The 15,910-nt window shown below is 51.7% G+C and overlaps 1 protein-coding gene across 2 annotated transcripts in view; it reads left to right on the top strand.

The window, feature by feature from the left end:
* MTMR4 (myotubularin related protein 4) overlaps positions 1-9,952 on the top strand; it is a 56,459-nt gene extending 46,507 nt beyond the window's left edge. For both annotated transcript variants that reach the window (XM_058817624.1, XM_058817623.1), the window contains 11 exons: positions 925-1,121; positions 1,317-1,445; positions 2,469-2,580; positions 3,013-3,208; positions 3,658-3,843; positions 4,624-4,794; positions 4,900-5,054; positions 5,406-6,618; positions 6,951-7,061; positions 7,306-7,394; positions 7,758-9,952. In XM_058817624.1, the coding sequence (XP_058673607.1) occupies positions 925-1,121; positions 1,317-1,445; positions 2,469-2,580; positions 3,013-3,208; positions 3,658-3,843; positions 4,624-4,794; positions 4,900-5,054; positions 5,406-6,618; positions 6,951-7,061; positions 7,306-7,394; positions 7,758-7,935 (2,737 nt within the window). In that variant the 3' untranslated portion in view covers positions 7,936-9,952. The remainder of the gene's footprint in view (positions 1-924; positions 1,122-1,316; positions 1,446-2,468; positions 2,581-3,012; positions 3,209-3,657; positions 3,844-4,623; positions 4,795-4,899; positions 5,055-5,405; positions 6,619-6,950; positions 7,062-7,305; positions 7,395-7,757) is intronic.
* Positions 9,953-15,910: the final 5,958 nt, after the last annotated feature.

The raw sequence follows: 15,910 nt of genomic DNA, 5'->3' as shown, positions 1-15,910 counted from the left end.
TTTGATCATCTGTAAATACTCTTCACTTGTAATGCTAAATTTCACACTCTCTGGGTCATTCTCTATCAGCAGCTTTGTCACATCACAGTCCCTTCCCTTCCCAGGCCAGTTGGGAATGACTTGACCAGTGTGTTCATGTGAGAAATGCGCTGATTCCTATTTCAGATCTCCTCGTCAGTAAGCACAGCCAGGGTAGGGTTCACATTTAGGGGTTGTTGATAAACACCAGCTCAGGCCTCCACCCAGAAACTCCCTGGTCTGATGCCAAGTGAGCTCATCTTCCCAACTTACAGGTGATAAGTGAAATGGTTTAACAATGGGTCTGGAATTGGAGGAAGGAATAAAAGAAGGAGAGGACAGAGCAGCCTTAAAATCAAGTGGAAGGTGTCCCTGTCCATGGCAGGGGGGTCAAACAAGATGATCTTCAACCTCCCTTCCAACCCAAACTATTCCATGATTCTATGAAATAACATACTTTCCCAAAAAGTATTCCATTCTATTTCACAGAATGGAAAAGACCTTCAAGATCCCAAGTCCCATCTGACTTCTATTTATATATATTAATATATCTTGTAACCTATAAATATATAAAATAGATATTATTCTATATAGATATGACTGTATTTATAAACCAGAGAGAAGAACTTAAAATCATTATGGTTTAATTCAAGACTTGGGATCTTGAAGATCTTTTCCAACCTAAATGATTTTATATTATTGTAAATAAAAGTATGAGGCTGGTTTAGCCTCTGTGTCAGTGCTGAGGTGATGAAAAATGGTTGTTTTCACTCCTCGATGAGAGTCAGTGCTGTAGATGGAGCATCTGCAGCCAGGAGAGCTCAGCTGTGGCTGTGCACAGGGAGCTGTCCCGGGCCGGCCCCGCGCCGCGGGGGCTCAGCGGGCTCCGTGTGTGTGTCCCTGCAGACACGTGCGCAACGGGGCGGTGATCGCGCGCTGCAGCCAGCCCGAGATCAGCTGGTGGGGCTGGCGGAACGCCGACGACGAGTACCTGGTGACATCCATTGCCAAAGCCTGTGCCTTGAACCCCGGCGCCAGGGCGGCGGGCACCGCACCGCAGGCTGGGAGCAGCGACGGCAGCGAGCCCTGCGACGCCGACTTCGGTGAGATGGCTCCTGCCAGCCCTCCTCAATGGGGACACGGCAGAGGGGCTGCCAGGGCTGTCACAGGGCAGGGCTTTACCCCAGTGTCTGGGGGAGAACCTGGGCCCCATTGACTGTGGTGTGTGCTGGGCTCTCTGGGCTCACGGTGGCACTGGGGGGAGGTGCCAGGAGCTCAGTCCTTGTGTGTCCCTGCAGACTCGTCCTTGACAGCGTGTTCAGGCGTGGAGAATGCAGGGACCCCTCAGAAGCTGCTGATCCTCGATGCCAGGTCCTACACGGCAGCCGTGGCCAACAGGGCCAAGGGAGGCGGCTGCGAATGCGAAGGTACCAAGGGCCAAGAGCATCCCAGAACATCTTCCTCTTGAGCCTGGCAGTGGCTCTTAGGGCACAGCTGAGGACTGGGACAGCATTTTGGTGCTTGGTCTCTGGGAGCATGTTCCCACACGGGGATCTGGAGGGGCTGGATCAATATGCCAACGCCAGTTGGATGAGGTTCATTAAGGCCAAGTGCTCGGTCCTGCATTTGGTTCACAACAGCGCCACTGAAATGTTCCAGGCTGGGGCAGAGTGGCTGGAAAGCTGCCCAGTAGAAAAGGACCTGGGGGTGCTGGTTAGCAGCAGCTGAACATGGGCCTAGGTGTGCCCAGGTGAGCAGCAGGTCAATGACACCTGAGCTGTACCAGCAATAAAGTGGTCACAGAGCAGTGACAGTCCCTCTTATCTGGCCACTGGGTCAGTTTTGTGCCCATTAGGACAAGAAAGACCACAAAGAGGGAATGGAGCAGAGAAGGGTCTAGAGCACAGGAGCAGCTGAAGGAGCTGGGGAAGGGGCTTAGCTTGGAGAAAAGGAGGCTCAGGGAGGATCTTCTGGCTCTGCACAACTCCTGACAGGAGTGGGCAGCCAGGTGAGAGTCAGGCTCTGCTCCCAGGGAACAAAGCACAGGATGAGCAGAAGTGGCATCAAACTGTGCCAGGGGAGGTTTAGGTTGGATATGGGGAAAATTTCTTCAGTGAAGTGTTGTCAGGGCCTGGCACAGCTGCCCAGGGCAGTGTTAAGAGTCCCCCTCTGTGGAGGGATTTAACAGGTCTGTGGATATGGCACTTGGGGACATGGTGGCCTTGGCAGTGCTGGGAAATGGTTTGACTCAATGACCTTGGAGGTTTCTCCCAACCTTAGTGACTCCATGAACACCAGGGGTGGTGTGGGAGGGGTGGCTGCACTGGGGCGTGGAGGCAGTTGCTGCAGTCGCAGCAGAGTTGGATTTGATGACCCTTGTGGGTCCCTTCCAGCTCAGAATGTTCTGTAGCTCCCTAGCTCTTTCTAAATGTTCCTGTCTCTTGTATCAGAGTATTATCCCAACTGTGAAGTCGTGTTCATGGGCATGGCCAACATCCACTCCATCCGGAACAGCTTCCAGTATCTGCGTGCTGTCTGCAGTCAGGTGCCAGACCCCAGCAAGTGAGTGACTCTTCTCTAGCTGAGTTTGATGCCATATCTGTCAGTGACCTGGGGGGGGGGGGGTTTCCACTCTGTTTTCCTTTTTTTTATCCCAGGTTTCTAACTAAGAAAATGGAGGGATGGGAAAGTGTTCACAGTGCTTGAATGCTGCTAATTTCGCTCCATTAATCCAGAAGGGATTGTGGCACTGTCTCAGTGTCACCTGCTTGTGTGTATCCTCTGGGGGTTTCTAAACTGTGGGTGAATTTGAGAAAAATTAAATTTGGGGTTGGATTCTTTGCCCTTCTTTCCAGGCTCCCTGGGTCCTCTGGGACATGTTTTAGAAAAGATTGATTTTTGCTGAGGACTCCAGGAAAACTGAAGTTAAAATGGATTTTTTTTTTCTTCAATAGAGAGCTAAGCAACCATTCTTGCCTTTTTTCCCCTTTGCAGCTGGCTTTCAGCCCTGGAGAGCACCAAGTGGCTGCAGCATCTGTCAGTCATGCTGAAGGCAGCAGTGCTGGTCTCCAGTGCCGTGGACAGGGAAGGGCGTCCGGTGCTGGTTCACTGCTCCGATGGCTGGGACAGGACCCCGCAGATTGTGGCGCTGGCAAAGATTCTCCTGGACCCTTACTACAGGACCATGGAGGTAGCATTGTGTTCTGGTGCAGTGCATGTCTGTTCAAAGGCAGCTTTTATCTTGGAATCCCCGTGGAAAGGAGCAGCACTGCATTTGGGAATAAGCTTAGTGGTGTTTTTGAGCTGCTGTGGTGGGTGTCGAGTTTTCCCTGTTCTCTTCCTGCCTGTTTTGGGTGAACTGTTCCTCATTCCTCTGCCCAGCCTGGGGAAGTGCCGTGGGAAATACCATCTTGTGCTCAAAGTTCAGCTGCTTCCCTACTCTGAATTCTCTGAGCTGGTTACTGCATAGACATAACAACTGTTAGTTTGTGTCTGGAAACCTTCAACCCTGGTGAGCTTTGCTCCCAAACCAGGCACTGCAGTAGCCTCCTTCCCAGCCTTTACTGGTGCATGGGGCTTGCTTTGTCCTGCCACATGTCCTCGGCAAAGTCTCTGCAGCTGTTTTTCTTTTAATCACAGGGCTTCCAGGTGCTCGTTGAATCGGACTGGCTGGACTTTGGTCACAAGTTTGGGGATCGCTGTGGACACCAGGAAAAGGTGGAGGATCAGAACGAGCAGTGCCCAGTTTTTCTCCAGTGGCTGGATGCTGTTCATCAGCTTTTGAAGCAATTTCCCTGCCTCTTCGAATTTAATGAAGCTTTTCTGGTAAGAAATACATATGAGCAGAGACAGAGGGAAGGTCGTTATGTTTTACAGTACTGGAGTTGAAAGAAAAGAGATCTGCAGAACCTGGGACATCGTGATGTGATCACAGAATCCCAGAATGGTTTGGGTTGGAAGGGAACTTAAAGCCCATCTCATTCCATCCATCCCCTGCCATGGGCAGGGACACCTTCCACTGATCCAGATTGCTGTCTCCAGCCTTGGACACTTTCAGGGAAGAGACAGCCACAGCTTCTCTGGGCATCCTGGTCCAGGGTCTCACCACCCTCACAGGGAACAGTTTCTCTGTAACATCTCATCTAAATTTGTTTTCTTTTAGTTTAAATCTGTTCTCCCATGAAGGGGTGGTGGAGGGTTTGTATACTCTGGTTTTCCTGAATCCCTTCTCCAGTCACTTTCCACCCCAGGGAACTCAAATGCCAGCAGCAGCACTGGTTTGATTTGCATATCTCAGAGCTGTATGGGTCTGAAATATTTTTTAAAAAATAGAGGAAAAAAATTAATCTCTGTCTTACCAAAAAGACAGGACAAGGTTCTAAAGAGTCATTTGGTTCTAGAGGGATGGGTTTGGTGTCAGCTGCGTATTACTTTCCCTTCATTTGAAGTGATCCCTGTACTGCCCAGTGTGGAAGCAAGGACAGCAGTGAGGTCACCCAGGGTAGGCAGTGCATGAGTCATCCCAGAGGAGGGGAAGATGTCTCCTGCAGGCAGGAGCCCCCTTTTCCCCGTGGCTCTGAGTGTGGCTCCCCCTCCCTGCCGCAGGTGAAGCTGGTGCAGCACACGTACTCCTGCCTCTACGGGACCTTCCTGGGGAACAGCCCCTGCGAGCGTGAGATGCACAACATCTACAAGCGCACGTGCTCCGTGTGGTCCCTGCTGCGGGCTGGCAACAAGAACTTCCACAACCTGCTCTACATGCCCGGATCCGAGCAGGTCAGTGGAGCTCCTGACCCTGCTTTGCAGGCTTTTCCCCTGGCAGGCACTGGGGAGGGGCTGAAGGGGTTTCCGAGGCGTCGGGCTCTGACCACGCTGTCGCAGGTGCTGCATCCCGTGTGCCACGTGCGCGCCCTGCACCTCTGGACAGCCGTGTACCTCCCGGCCTCCTCGCCACATCCTCTGGGACAGGAGGACATGGACATCTACATGCCCCCCGGATCTCAGAGCCAGGACTTCAGTGGCAGGTGTTTGGACAGGTAAGAGCTTAAAGCTTCAGGCTCAAGGTGTTGCATACCCATAGATCTTCCTGTCCTTCTTGTAGTTTCTTGTAGTTTCTCTGTTGTTGTTCTCATCTTCCTTGTGGGAGCAAGAGCTCTGTAGCAGTGTTCCAGCCACTTAGAGAAAGAGTTGAGGTCCCTGCTGCACCCCAAAGGCAGGAGGCCACACTGTGGTGTTGTGCATTTCGGCTCCTGTAGCTGCACTGCCCATCTCCACCGACTGCTGGAGCTGTAATGAGGAATATTTCCCTGTCCTCATCTCAGTTTTGAGTGAAACCAGGGAAGTTTTGGGGGGTTTATTGTGAGATTTGCTTTGGTTTTGGGTTCTAGATTACCAAAGACAAGATCTATGGATGACCTGCTCTCAGCCTGTGACTCCAGCAGCCCTCTGACCCGCACATCCAGTGACCCCAACCTGAACAACCACTGTCAGGAGGTGCGGGTGGGCTTGGAAGCCCGGCATGCCAACACTGAAGGAGGTGAAGGTGCTGCAGTGACCACAGGAGAGGCACAGCCCAGGGAGGAGGAGGAGGAGGAGGAGAACCCTTCCCTGCAAGGCAGCAGCCATGCTGAGCATGAAGGACCGAGCAGGCAGCTGGGTAGCCAGTCTGCTCTGCCAGCCAGCAGTGTCCCTGTGGAGGTGGAAGAGGGAAATGGAACACTCATGGAGGAACTGGATTGCAGAGGTCCAGATCCTAATCCTTCTGGACAGGAAAACAGTGACAAGGTTTCCACCAGTTCTGGAAGGCATTTGGAAACCTGTCCTCAGGAACCTTTGAAGGCTGCTGGCACTGTGTCCAACAGAGGAGGCTGTCCTAAAAGAATCACCACCTGCCCAGACATTTCCAGCCAGGAGTCCCTGGCACCAGGCACCCATTCTCAGGACATCCCAGGCCCTGCCCTGGGTATCGCATGCCCAGATGCAGACAAGGGCAGAGGTGATGCTGGCCAGAGCATGCCCTTCGAGGAACCTGGCCAGCCGGGGAGGGTCCTGCTGGAGCAATGGCGCAAGCCCATTTCCCAGAGCCAAAGCAGCGAGTTCTCCTTCCTGGGGTGCAATTGGGACAGTTTTCAAGGCATGGTGACATCGCTCCCCAACGGGGAGCCCACCCCCAGACACCTCCTCTCCTATGGCTGCTGCAGCAAGAGGCTGAGCAGCAAACCCCTGCGGGCCCCAGGCCTGTGCCTCAGTGGGCCATGGTCTGGCAGGGAAGGTGGGAAGCCCTCGGCCTGTGCCGGCCATGTGAGCACACATTTCGGGAAGCCCAGCCGTTTGTGGCTGCCCTGTCACCTGAAACAAGCCTCTGGTCCCAAGCACCTGCCGCCAAAATGTCCCTCTCCCGTGCCTCCTGTGTACCCGGATGACGACGGGCTGCCCTTCCCCATGGATGTGATCCAGCACCGGCTGCGGCAGATCGAGGCCAGCTACAAGCAGGAGGTGGAGCAGCTGCGCCGGCAGGTGCGGGAGCTGCAGCTGCGCCTGGACATTCGCCACTTCTGCGCCCCTCCGGCCGAGCCCCCCATGGACTACGAGGATGATTTTGTGAGTACAGGCCGCTCGCACCCCACGCCGGGTCCCTGTACCTCTGTACACCTCCCTCTCCAACCCACAGCTCTCCATACCTTTTAGAGGGGGTGGGAAAGATTGTTCCTCTGTCAGTCGTGTCCCTGTCCTGGCCATGTCCTCCTCCACCCAGAGGTATCTCTGCTGCTTGAGGACTAAACTCCTACACACTCATGGATGCTTTGCCCCATGTCTGGGGGCTCGGGAGCCACCTGGGTGCCCCTCACCAGCGCAGAGTGTGTGGAGCAGGGCGTGCCCTGGAGTGTGTGCCCAGCAGCAGAGGGGATTGGTGACCTGGTCTCGTTTTACAGACGTGTCTTAAAGAATCAGACGGCAGTGACACGGAGGATTTCTGTTCGGACCACAGTGAGGAATGTTTGTCAGAAGCAAGCTGGGAACCTGTGGATAAGAAGGAGACTGAGGTATGTGTCCCATCATGGAGCTGTGATGCAGTGGGAGGGAATGTTTTTTGCAGCTGACCTGGGTGGGCACAGCTGCAGAGAGTGGTCTGGAAGTAAGGCAGTGAGCATGTCCTTGACACATCTCTGCTGCTAATGGCTCAGGTGGGGTAGGCTCACTGTGAGGTGTGGCCCAAAGCCACCCCGAGTTTGCCCAGAGCTGTCACTGGGGGGGTTACAGATGGGAGCTAACTGGTGTCTGCCCTAGGTCACGCGGTGGGTCCCAGACCACATGGCCTCACACTGCTTCAACTGTGACTGTGAGTTCTGGCTGGCCAAACGGAGGCACCACTGCAGGTAAAAATGTCAGCGCTCTGGGCCCGGTGTCACAAAATGCCCCTCTGCCAGGTCTGTTCCCTCCAGCTCCCAGGAGAAGCTTTTAGGTCTTTCCACTACATGCCAGGCCTCATCAGTTCCCTGCAGAGTTCCATTCTACATTGTTCTTGTTTCTATTTTTCCAAGGCCTTTGATCCCTTTCCTGGACAGCAATGAGTCCCTGTCAGCACTAGCAGTTTGCTTGCACTGCTGACCACAGTATAAAAAACACATTTACAATCCTCAGTCAGGCTGGTGCTTTGCCCTGACCTGAACCAGAACTTGCTGAAGTTCTGCTGTGGTGGTCTCAGCTCTCTTCTCACTGGTTTTCTTGCTCCTTGACAGGAACTGTGGGAATGTGTTCTGTGCTACCTGCTGCCATCTGAAGCTGCCCATCCCTGATCAGCAGTTGTACGACCCTGTCCTTGTTTGTAACTCCTGTTTTGACCATATCCAAGTGTCTCGTGCCAGGGAGCTCATGAGCCAACATATGAAGAAACCCATTGCCACAGCTTCCAGCTGAATGCCAGACAAAGGACCTGTCTAAGCCCAGCCTTTTCTCTCATGGGTTTGAAGGGTGACTCTGCCTCCAGCGTAACTGTGAAGGCCTTTGGTGCAACACTTGAACACCAAGCTGGAATGCACTGTCTGCAGCAGCCTCGCTGCTGGGCTGGAGCAGAGGAGCTCAGATCAAAGTTTGCTGTGTCCCCACCCCGGAGCTGGTGGGCCCGTGTGTTGTAGCCCTGATGGCCTAGGGCTGAGAGAAGATCACAACCTCTTCCTTTTGTGGTCTGGAAAGCAACATTTTCACAGCTGTTTGCCTGTGCAAAGTCCCCCCAAAGCAATAGAAAGGCATGTTTAGAACCACCTCCCCCTCCAAAGGCAGGCTGCTGTGTGAGAAGGAAGAGGACAAGCTCCCGATGGTCCCGTGGGCATTGGAAGGGCCTCAGCCTGGAGCAGATCTGTAGATTTTCTTCCCATGAGTGTGATTTGCGATCAGCTTGGTGAACAAGACTCACTAGCCATCACTAATTGATTTTCTCTCGGGCTCTGAAGAGAAATTCATTCCAGCTGAAAAGGGCTGAGCAGATCGTGCCCATTTTCAGGCTCCGCTGGGATCAGTGTCGCACTGGACTTTGTCCCTGCCCCCAACACCACGGGGCGATGGGAGATTGGCTTTTCACTTCTGCTCTGCCCCTTTGCTTTGTCTGCGGTTGTGCACAGCCTGGTGCTAACACAGGAATGGCACCCTGATCCTCTCCTGGCATGGAAACAGAACTCATGTTCCTGTGTTGCTCCTCCTCCCCTTTTCTGCCCTCAGCTCTCCACTTCCTACTGCTCTTTATCCTGAAAACTTGATACCTTGAGGGTATAGGCCATAATGTGTTGTTTTACCTCCTGGAATGTGCTGTCTGGTGTATGTGAGGGTTTCAGTCCAAATGCTGCTATATATTTCTGTGCACTTAATGTAACCCGAAGAAGGGAGAATGAAGCATCGATACCAAATTGGGGGTGGGAAAGGGTACTGGCTGACATAGACACTACGGTCTGTGCTTTTCACTTTAGGATGTACAGCTGCAGTGAGAACCATGACATGTGGCATTTGTTCAGTGGTGGAAACAATCTCTCTGACTTGCCCCAGTGCTACCTGAAACGCCTCTTGAATTTGACTTCTTTTTTTGTCTCCTTGTGCAGTGGTCAAAGTTCAGAGTTGCCAACTTGTAAATGCCTCTCTGCTTCTTCTTTAAACTAGAGAGCAGGAATCCCAACTCATCCTAAGGACAAAGAACTGGGTTTAGAAAGGAAGAATGGTTTATAAAGTGGGCTTCAGTGGGCTTGTAAGGGATCCCTGGATCCCTTGAGGAGCATCCATCCTGCCTCCTCTGTAAGGCATCTGTGGATACTAGTCAGGAAGAAGAGTTTGAAAGTGGAGCGTTTCTTTGCAGAAATGTAGGTTTTCTTTCCAATATATTCTGCACTTCAGGAGCTGAGACTTGGTTTGTGGCAGGGAGGACCTTGGTCTGCTAACAAGGCAAAGGACTTGACTCTGTTGTGATTTCCCAGATCTTTCAGTAATGGTTTGTCATCTCCATCAGAAGGAATGAAATAAGGACCCTTTCCTGCACTTTGACTTGTCAGCCTCTGGTTTTGTGTAAGTGAAGCTCATCATCTGAAGACCCTGTACTTAGACTGTGCTTTTTTTCCATACTGGGAACAAACAACGTGGCTCTGGGACGAGAAGGCACCTTGCTTCAGATTCTCCCCTGCCTTGTACCTTGCAGTCATTGCTGAACATGGAAGTGTGACCATTGGCCTGGCAGAAGGAACTTGGATTTGCTCCTGTTTTGCACATGTTGGAATGACTGCAAGTGATGAGGAAGCCAGAAACCAGGTACTGCTGGCCCTCCCATTCAGGCCATTAGTCCAAACTGCTTTTAGCTCTTGTGAGTCTCAGCGTCACAATGTGCTGGCCAAAAACTCCAGTCAGTTTGATGGCATTGTGACAAACAAAATGTGCTGTACAACTCGATACAGTCGAAATAAAATCTCTATATTAGTGCTGCTGGGTTTGGCCCCTTCTTTCCTCTGTGGGGAGTTCTGCTTGCCCAGGGGATTTCAAGCTGCTTTTCCCTTGATTAAGGTGCATTAGGGATTTAATATCCCTTCTCACAATCAGAATCACAGGTAGGGCACACAACACCTCTGCCCTCTTCCAAACAAACCTGCAGGATGTCCTTCCCAGGATAACCAGGGCCTTCCAGCCTCTCCTGTAAGAACTCAAGGAGTTGTTTTCTTTCTAAGGAAGCATTGTTAGGCAGGGTTCCCTGCTATGAGGAAAGGCTGAGAGAGTTTGGATTGTTCACCTGGAGAAGAGAAGACTCTGGGGAGACCATAGAGCCCCTTCCCGTGTCTAAAGGAGCTCCAAGAGAGGGACTTTGGACAAGGGACAGAGGGACAGAACACAGGGAATGGCATCCCACTACCAAAGGGCAGGGATAGAGGGGATATTGGGAATTAGGAATTGTTCCCTGTGAGGGTGGGCAGGCCCTGGCTCAGGGTGCCCAGAGCAGTTGGGGCTGCCCCTGGATCCCTGGCAGTGCCCAAGGCCAGGCTGGACAGGGCTTGGAGCATCCTGGGACAGTGCTTTGTCAGCTGGATGGTGCTGCAGGTCAGTTATACTTTGTGATGGAGCCAGAGAGAATCTCCTTGGAAGTCTGTCCTCAATTCAGAGATCCGGGGATACTGAAATTCAGCAGATCCCTGGTAAACTACTCCCTCAATTCGGCTCAGGTGTTCCTGTCAGACAGGTGATACCTAAAGGCCTCGTATCAGAAATGCGGGGAACAGGACAGTTTGTCACATTGAAATGTGAACCATTGTTCCTCACATGAGGTCAGCTCAGGAAACTGCTTTTGCTGGAGATTGTAAAACTGAGAGAAAGAAGGTGTTTAAATGAGATTATTTCTAGAAACCAGATAAATCGGTGAAATTATAGCCCTGCAAACCCTTGAATACAGATTTGTGATGTAAAATGGAATTGGTACTACCCAACTGACATGAGAATTATGAAGAGTTTAGAGGGGCGGCCTCTATACGGAATGTGCAGTCACTGCCCCGCGGAGGCTTTGAGGAAGTCCCCCAGGCAGCTGCTGACCCTCAGAGAGAATCCCTGACTGCTGACCCGAGGATGACACTGCTGACCCTCGGCAGGGCTCCAGCCCAGTCCAATCTGATTTGTGGTCAAACAGTCACATTAACCATGGCTGGCCCACATCTACCTGCTGCCCACCACAGCCACCACAGGTGTGACAGGCTGGTCACATTGAGACTGCCTGTGGCAGGACACTTGTTGGAGGTGCTGGTCCCAGCTGTGGTGGGTGCTCTGCCACAGCAACACTGCTCAATATTAGTCATGACCAGCATTTTTGCAGGAAAAGGCCATTTATTATTAACTTCCATCTTTAGCAGTCCCAATGTCATCTGGAGAGGCTGACTGCTGGGACCTGTTGGCTTCTTATCCCCAGCAGGGAAAATACCACAGCACAATTCCCCCATGCACAGTTAAAAGATAAATCATTATTTATAAACAGTATTTATTAAGTAACAAGCTGCTAGGACACTTGTGGCTAGTGTCACGTCAGCCTGGCCACCCCAGCGAAGGGCACTGAACTCTCCTGCTTATTAAGCATGGAGGGAAGTGTTATCACTACAGGAACATAAAGCCCTCGTTGCCAACACGTTCAACCTGAGATAATCAATATCTGCCGAAATGAGTCTGAACCCAGCACAAACAGGGACATCAAAGCCTTCCCCATCCATGCACCAACTGCCAGGAATCCTTGGTGAATTAACAACTGGGGCTGCGTGTGATGTGCCATGCTATCTCAGCAGCCACACAACAAAATAAACACACATTTCAGTGTAGTGACAAGCCAGGTCAGGCTGGCAAGGGCTGGGGTTACTCAGGTATGTTAATGGATAACACTGAAATGGCCGGGGATGTGGAGGAAGAAGAGGAAGAGGACGGTGATGTGTGGCCTTGTGAACTCTGTGAGTCCTGTGCAGGAGACAGTTCAAAGTGAGGGACACAGGCAGGAAGGATTTCCGAACTTTCTGTAGTGTGTGTCTGTTTTCAGTGATAGTTCACACATTTCTCTCCCAAAATCTTGGGCTTCTGTGAAAGTGAACTTGGGGTGCTGCCATTTGTTTATGGGACTTCTGGTGTCTGTCTGTCCCTAGATAAAATAATTGTCTGTAGATTAAAGATGCTGCACGCATCCTGCAGTATGTTTAAAGTTATCATAATTTGAAACAAAAAAAAGTTGACAAAAGCAGTGCACAGCTTCAGCCTCACCAAGCTTAGGCTGCTCATGCAGCTTCAGAATCACAGAATAATTAAGATTGAAAAAACCCTCTGAGATCACTGAGTCCAACTGTTCTCCATCACTGCCAAGGCCAGCACTGACCCATGTCCCCAAGTGCCACATCCGCATGGCTGTTAAACCTTTTCAGGGGTGAGGACTGAAATAAACAAAAGGGCCAGGAGACTTCTTCTCCTGTTTAATGCTTTTATTAAAAGTGATCAGCTCAGGATTGGGCGGCTCGGCGGGTCTGCAGCGTCCCGTCGTCTCCCAGGGCGACTCAGAGGAGGAGGATATGCGCAGCTCTGTCCACCAGGGGCAGAGCTAGGGGAATTCGGTCCTCGTGGGAGCCTTTAGGGATGTCTCCGTCAGATGTTGCTCGGTCTGGGTCTCCAGACCCCCCCAGTCCTGGCTCGGGGGATCTCGAGGACAGGGTGAGGAACGATGAAGGTTTCCCGCATCTCTGCAGGCTCAGCACTTGGTTCCTCACGTCCAGACATCACTCCAGTCTCTTAACTCTTAGGTGGCTCGTTGTTTTTGGGGTTTCTCTACGAGTTTGGAGATGGGGGTCCCACAAAGCATTCTGGTCTTGCGAGTCACTTTGCATAACCCCCCCCACCTTCTCAGGTATCTTCCTTATTCTGAGAAAGGTAAAACTTAGCTTTGGGCAAGGTCCCCACCCAGGAGAAGGGCCATTACTTCGCCCCAGCCAGGGCTTTTACTAATACAAAGACAACCATTAACGACAACGACCCGTGATTACAATAACAAAACACACAGAACTTGGGCAGGGCCAGTGGTCTGGCTGCCTTTTTGAAACTTTTTCTCATAAAAAATATTAACCGAGTTTTTGTTCATAACAAGGACTGCACCCCTGCCCTGGGCAGCTGTGCCAGGGCTGGACAGCAAATTCCAGGAAGGAATTTCCCCAAAATCCACCCTGAGGCTCCCCTGGCCCACACTGAGGCCATGTCGTCTCCTCCTGTCCCTGTTCCCTGAGAGCAGAGCCCGACCCCCCCGGCTGTCCCCTCCTGTCAGGAGCTGTGCAGAGCCACAAGGGCCCCCTGAGCCTCCTTTGCTCCAGGCTGAGCCCCTCTCAGCTCCCTCAGCCGCTCCTCATGGCAGCGCCCGTTTCCTGCCATATTACCTCAGCCCCACCCTCAGGGCGCTGAGCACCCCCGGGCCTCGGCCAGCGCGGGAGGGCGATGTGGCCTGAGGGGGGCTGTGAGGGGATGGCGGGGCTGTGAAGGGATGGCAGGGCTTTGAGGGCATGGCGGGGCTGTGAGGGCATGACGGGGGTGTGAGGGGATGGCAGAGCTGTGAGGGCATGGCGGGGCTGTGAGGGCATGGCGGGGCTGTGAGGCCCTGGCCGGGCTGTGCGGGCTGTCAGGGCATGGCGGGGCTGTGAGGGGATGGCGGGGCTGTGAGGCCCTGGCCGGGCTGTGCGGGCTGTCAGGGCATGGCGGGGCTGTGAGGGGATGGCGGGGCTGTCAGGGCTGTGCGGGCATGGTGGGGCTGTGAGGCCCTGGCCGGGCTGTGCGGGCATGGCGGGGCTGTCAGGGCATGGTGGGGCTGTCAGGGCTGTGAGGGTCACCCGGGGAAGGGAAGGAGTTGTTCTCCATGCAGGTGGATGTGCAGGTTCCCGGGTCAGTCTGTCCGTACTCTACAGGTCCGTGTGCTGCTGTGACGCCTTCACCCTGCTTCCTGCAGCACCATCCACCTTTAGGACTGGTCAGAGTATCCCAATCCTTATTTTTGGTTATTGTTTAAGAGCAGGAATTCCCATCTGATTCCTGAGGTGTTTTCTGTGGTATCTGTGGGACTTCATCTGTAATGTCAAGAAAATAGAACTAAGCATTTGAGAAAGCAAAAAACTAGCCTCAATACCAAGTTAGGAAGAATTTAAGTTAAGATTTGGTATCAACATTGTTAAGATGAAGGTGAGTAATTATAAACTTCAGTGCAGCCTGCTCTGCCTGATGCACTGCAGGGCAGTGGTTGAGCAAACCCTATGACAGGACCTTTTGATTTTTTGGCCTCTCTTTCTATGGGATGCAGCTTTAGGGAGCTTTGGTTCTCAGAGTTGCAGTTTCTAGAAAGGCAGAACAAGGCAAACATTGGGTTCCATCCGCAGCCAAGTTCCGACAGGGTGACAGTTCCCTGTCCTGATGATTTAGGCATGGCTTTGCTGTAAATGTGAGGTAATTTGAGAGATAAAAGATATTTTTGTTTGCAAAGCGTCAGTCTGTTCCAAATGTCTTGCAACATGGAACCTTCTGTTAAACATCCAGGAACAACTCATGTCAAGCAACTGTTCCTCCTAGCTTGGCATCCTGTGCTTTCTTGTTGAATGCTAAAACTAGACAATCATAATTTCCCTATCCAAAAGAAAAATATAAACAAGGGAATTCTCAGATGTCTGGTCATTCTCTGTTAATATATGGTAAAAATACTGATTGAAATAAAAATGTTTACTTTCTGCTCTTTCTGAGAAGGAAATAATCAGTCCTAAATGTTAACTCTTAATAGATTTTCAGGACCAAGTTGTATTTATTTAGTGAATTTTAATGATTTAATGTGAACTTGCAGAATGATGACTTGAGTTAGTTCCCATCGTAGAATCATGCAATGGTTTGGCATGGAGGGAACCTTAAAGCCCATCCAGTTCCACCCCTCTACCATGGGCAGGGACACCTTCCACTAGACCAGCTTGCTCCAAGCCCCATCTAACTTGGCCTATCAGAGGACAGAAAGAGGTAAATATGAGGCTGTTTTTAAAAATTCATTTAAAACTCCAGGATGAGAAAGCCTAGCTGCTGGATGAACTGTTTTGGTGTAAACTATCCTGAAATTCGCACTTGGCATGTGACATCTCTGCAGAAAAGACACGAATGGAGCTGTGTTTGTAGGAATGCAGCAAGCACAGGGATCCTGGGTGTTGCTGTCAGTGACTGAACAAATTTACTACAGCCTCTTATAGGAATCAAAGTGTCACAGCTTATGAGCTAATTTAATTAAACAATCAGCAAGAGAGGAAGTTAAGAGAAAAATAAAGAGAGTATCTACAAAATTGCAAAGTTTTGGATATTTTTGTCTAAACTGAACTAGTTGAGCTGACTGGAAAAAAAGTGGACTTTGAATTTTTATTCTTGAGAAACTGCTTTGTCATAAAGTGCTGTCAGGGTCACCTAGAGGATTTGGCCATTGCTCTTCCCAAAGTTGTCCAGGAGCTGCTAGCCCTGGAGTTCTGGTGAAGCCTGGCTTTGTGATTTCAATGGGTTTTTACCACGTTGTCAGGTTTAACACACATCACTTTGTGAATGACTGCTTTGCTTTAGTGGCTCCTACGCCGTGGGGTGTCCGTGCATTTCCGAGCACTGCTGACTTGTTCCTGAGGTTGGAGGAGACTGAGTGCTGCCCAGAGATGGGCTGGCACTGCCTCCTGCCCCTGCAGCAGCGCCGTGTGCTCGGGGTGGGGACACAGCCTGCTCCTGGGCCGGTGCAGCACAGGTGGTCCTGCTCCCCCAGAGCTTGTGCAGCCTCAGCCCCTCTTGGTGCCTTTCACTGCCTGGGAAAAGTCTCTCCCCAGCACTCGTTTCACTGGCTCATGTACCCCTTGCAGCACTGTGGACTCAG

This window comes from Ammospiza caudacuta, chromosome 20 (genome assembly GCF_027887145.1).
Source record: "Ammospiza caudacuta isolate bAmmCau1 chromosome 20, bAmmCau1.pri, whole genome shotgun sequence".
Lineage (NCBI taxonomy): Eukaryota > Metazoa > Chordata > Aves > Passeriformes > Passerellidae > Ammospiza > Ammospiza caudacuta.
The sequence above is the reverse complement of the archived record's forward strand: the minus strand, read 5'-3'. Positions and strand labels throughout refer to the sequence as shown.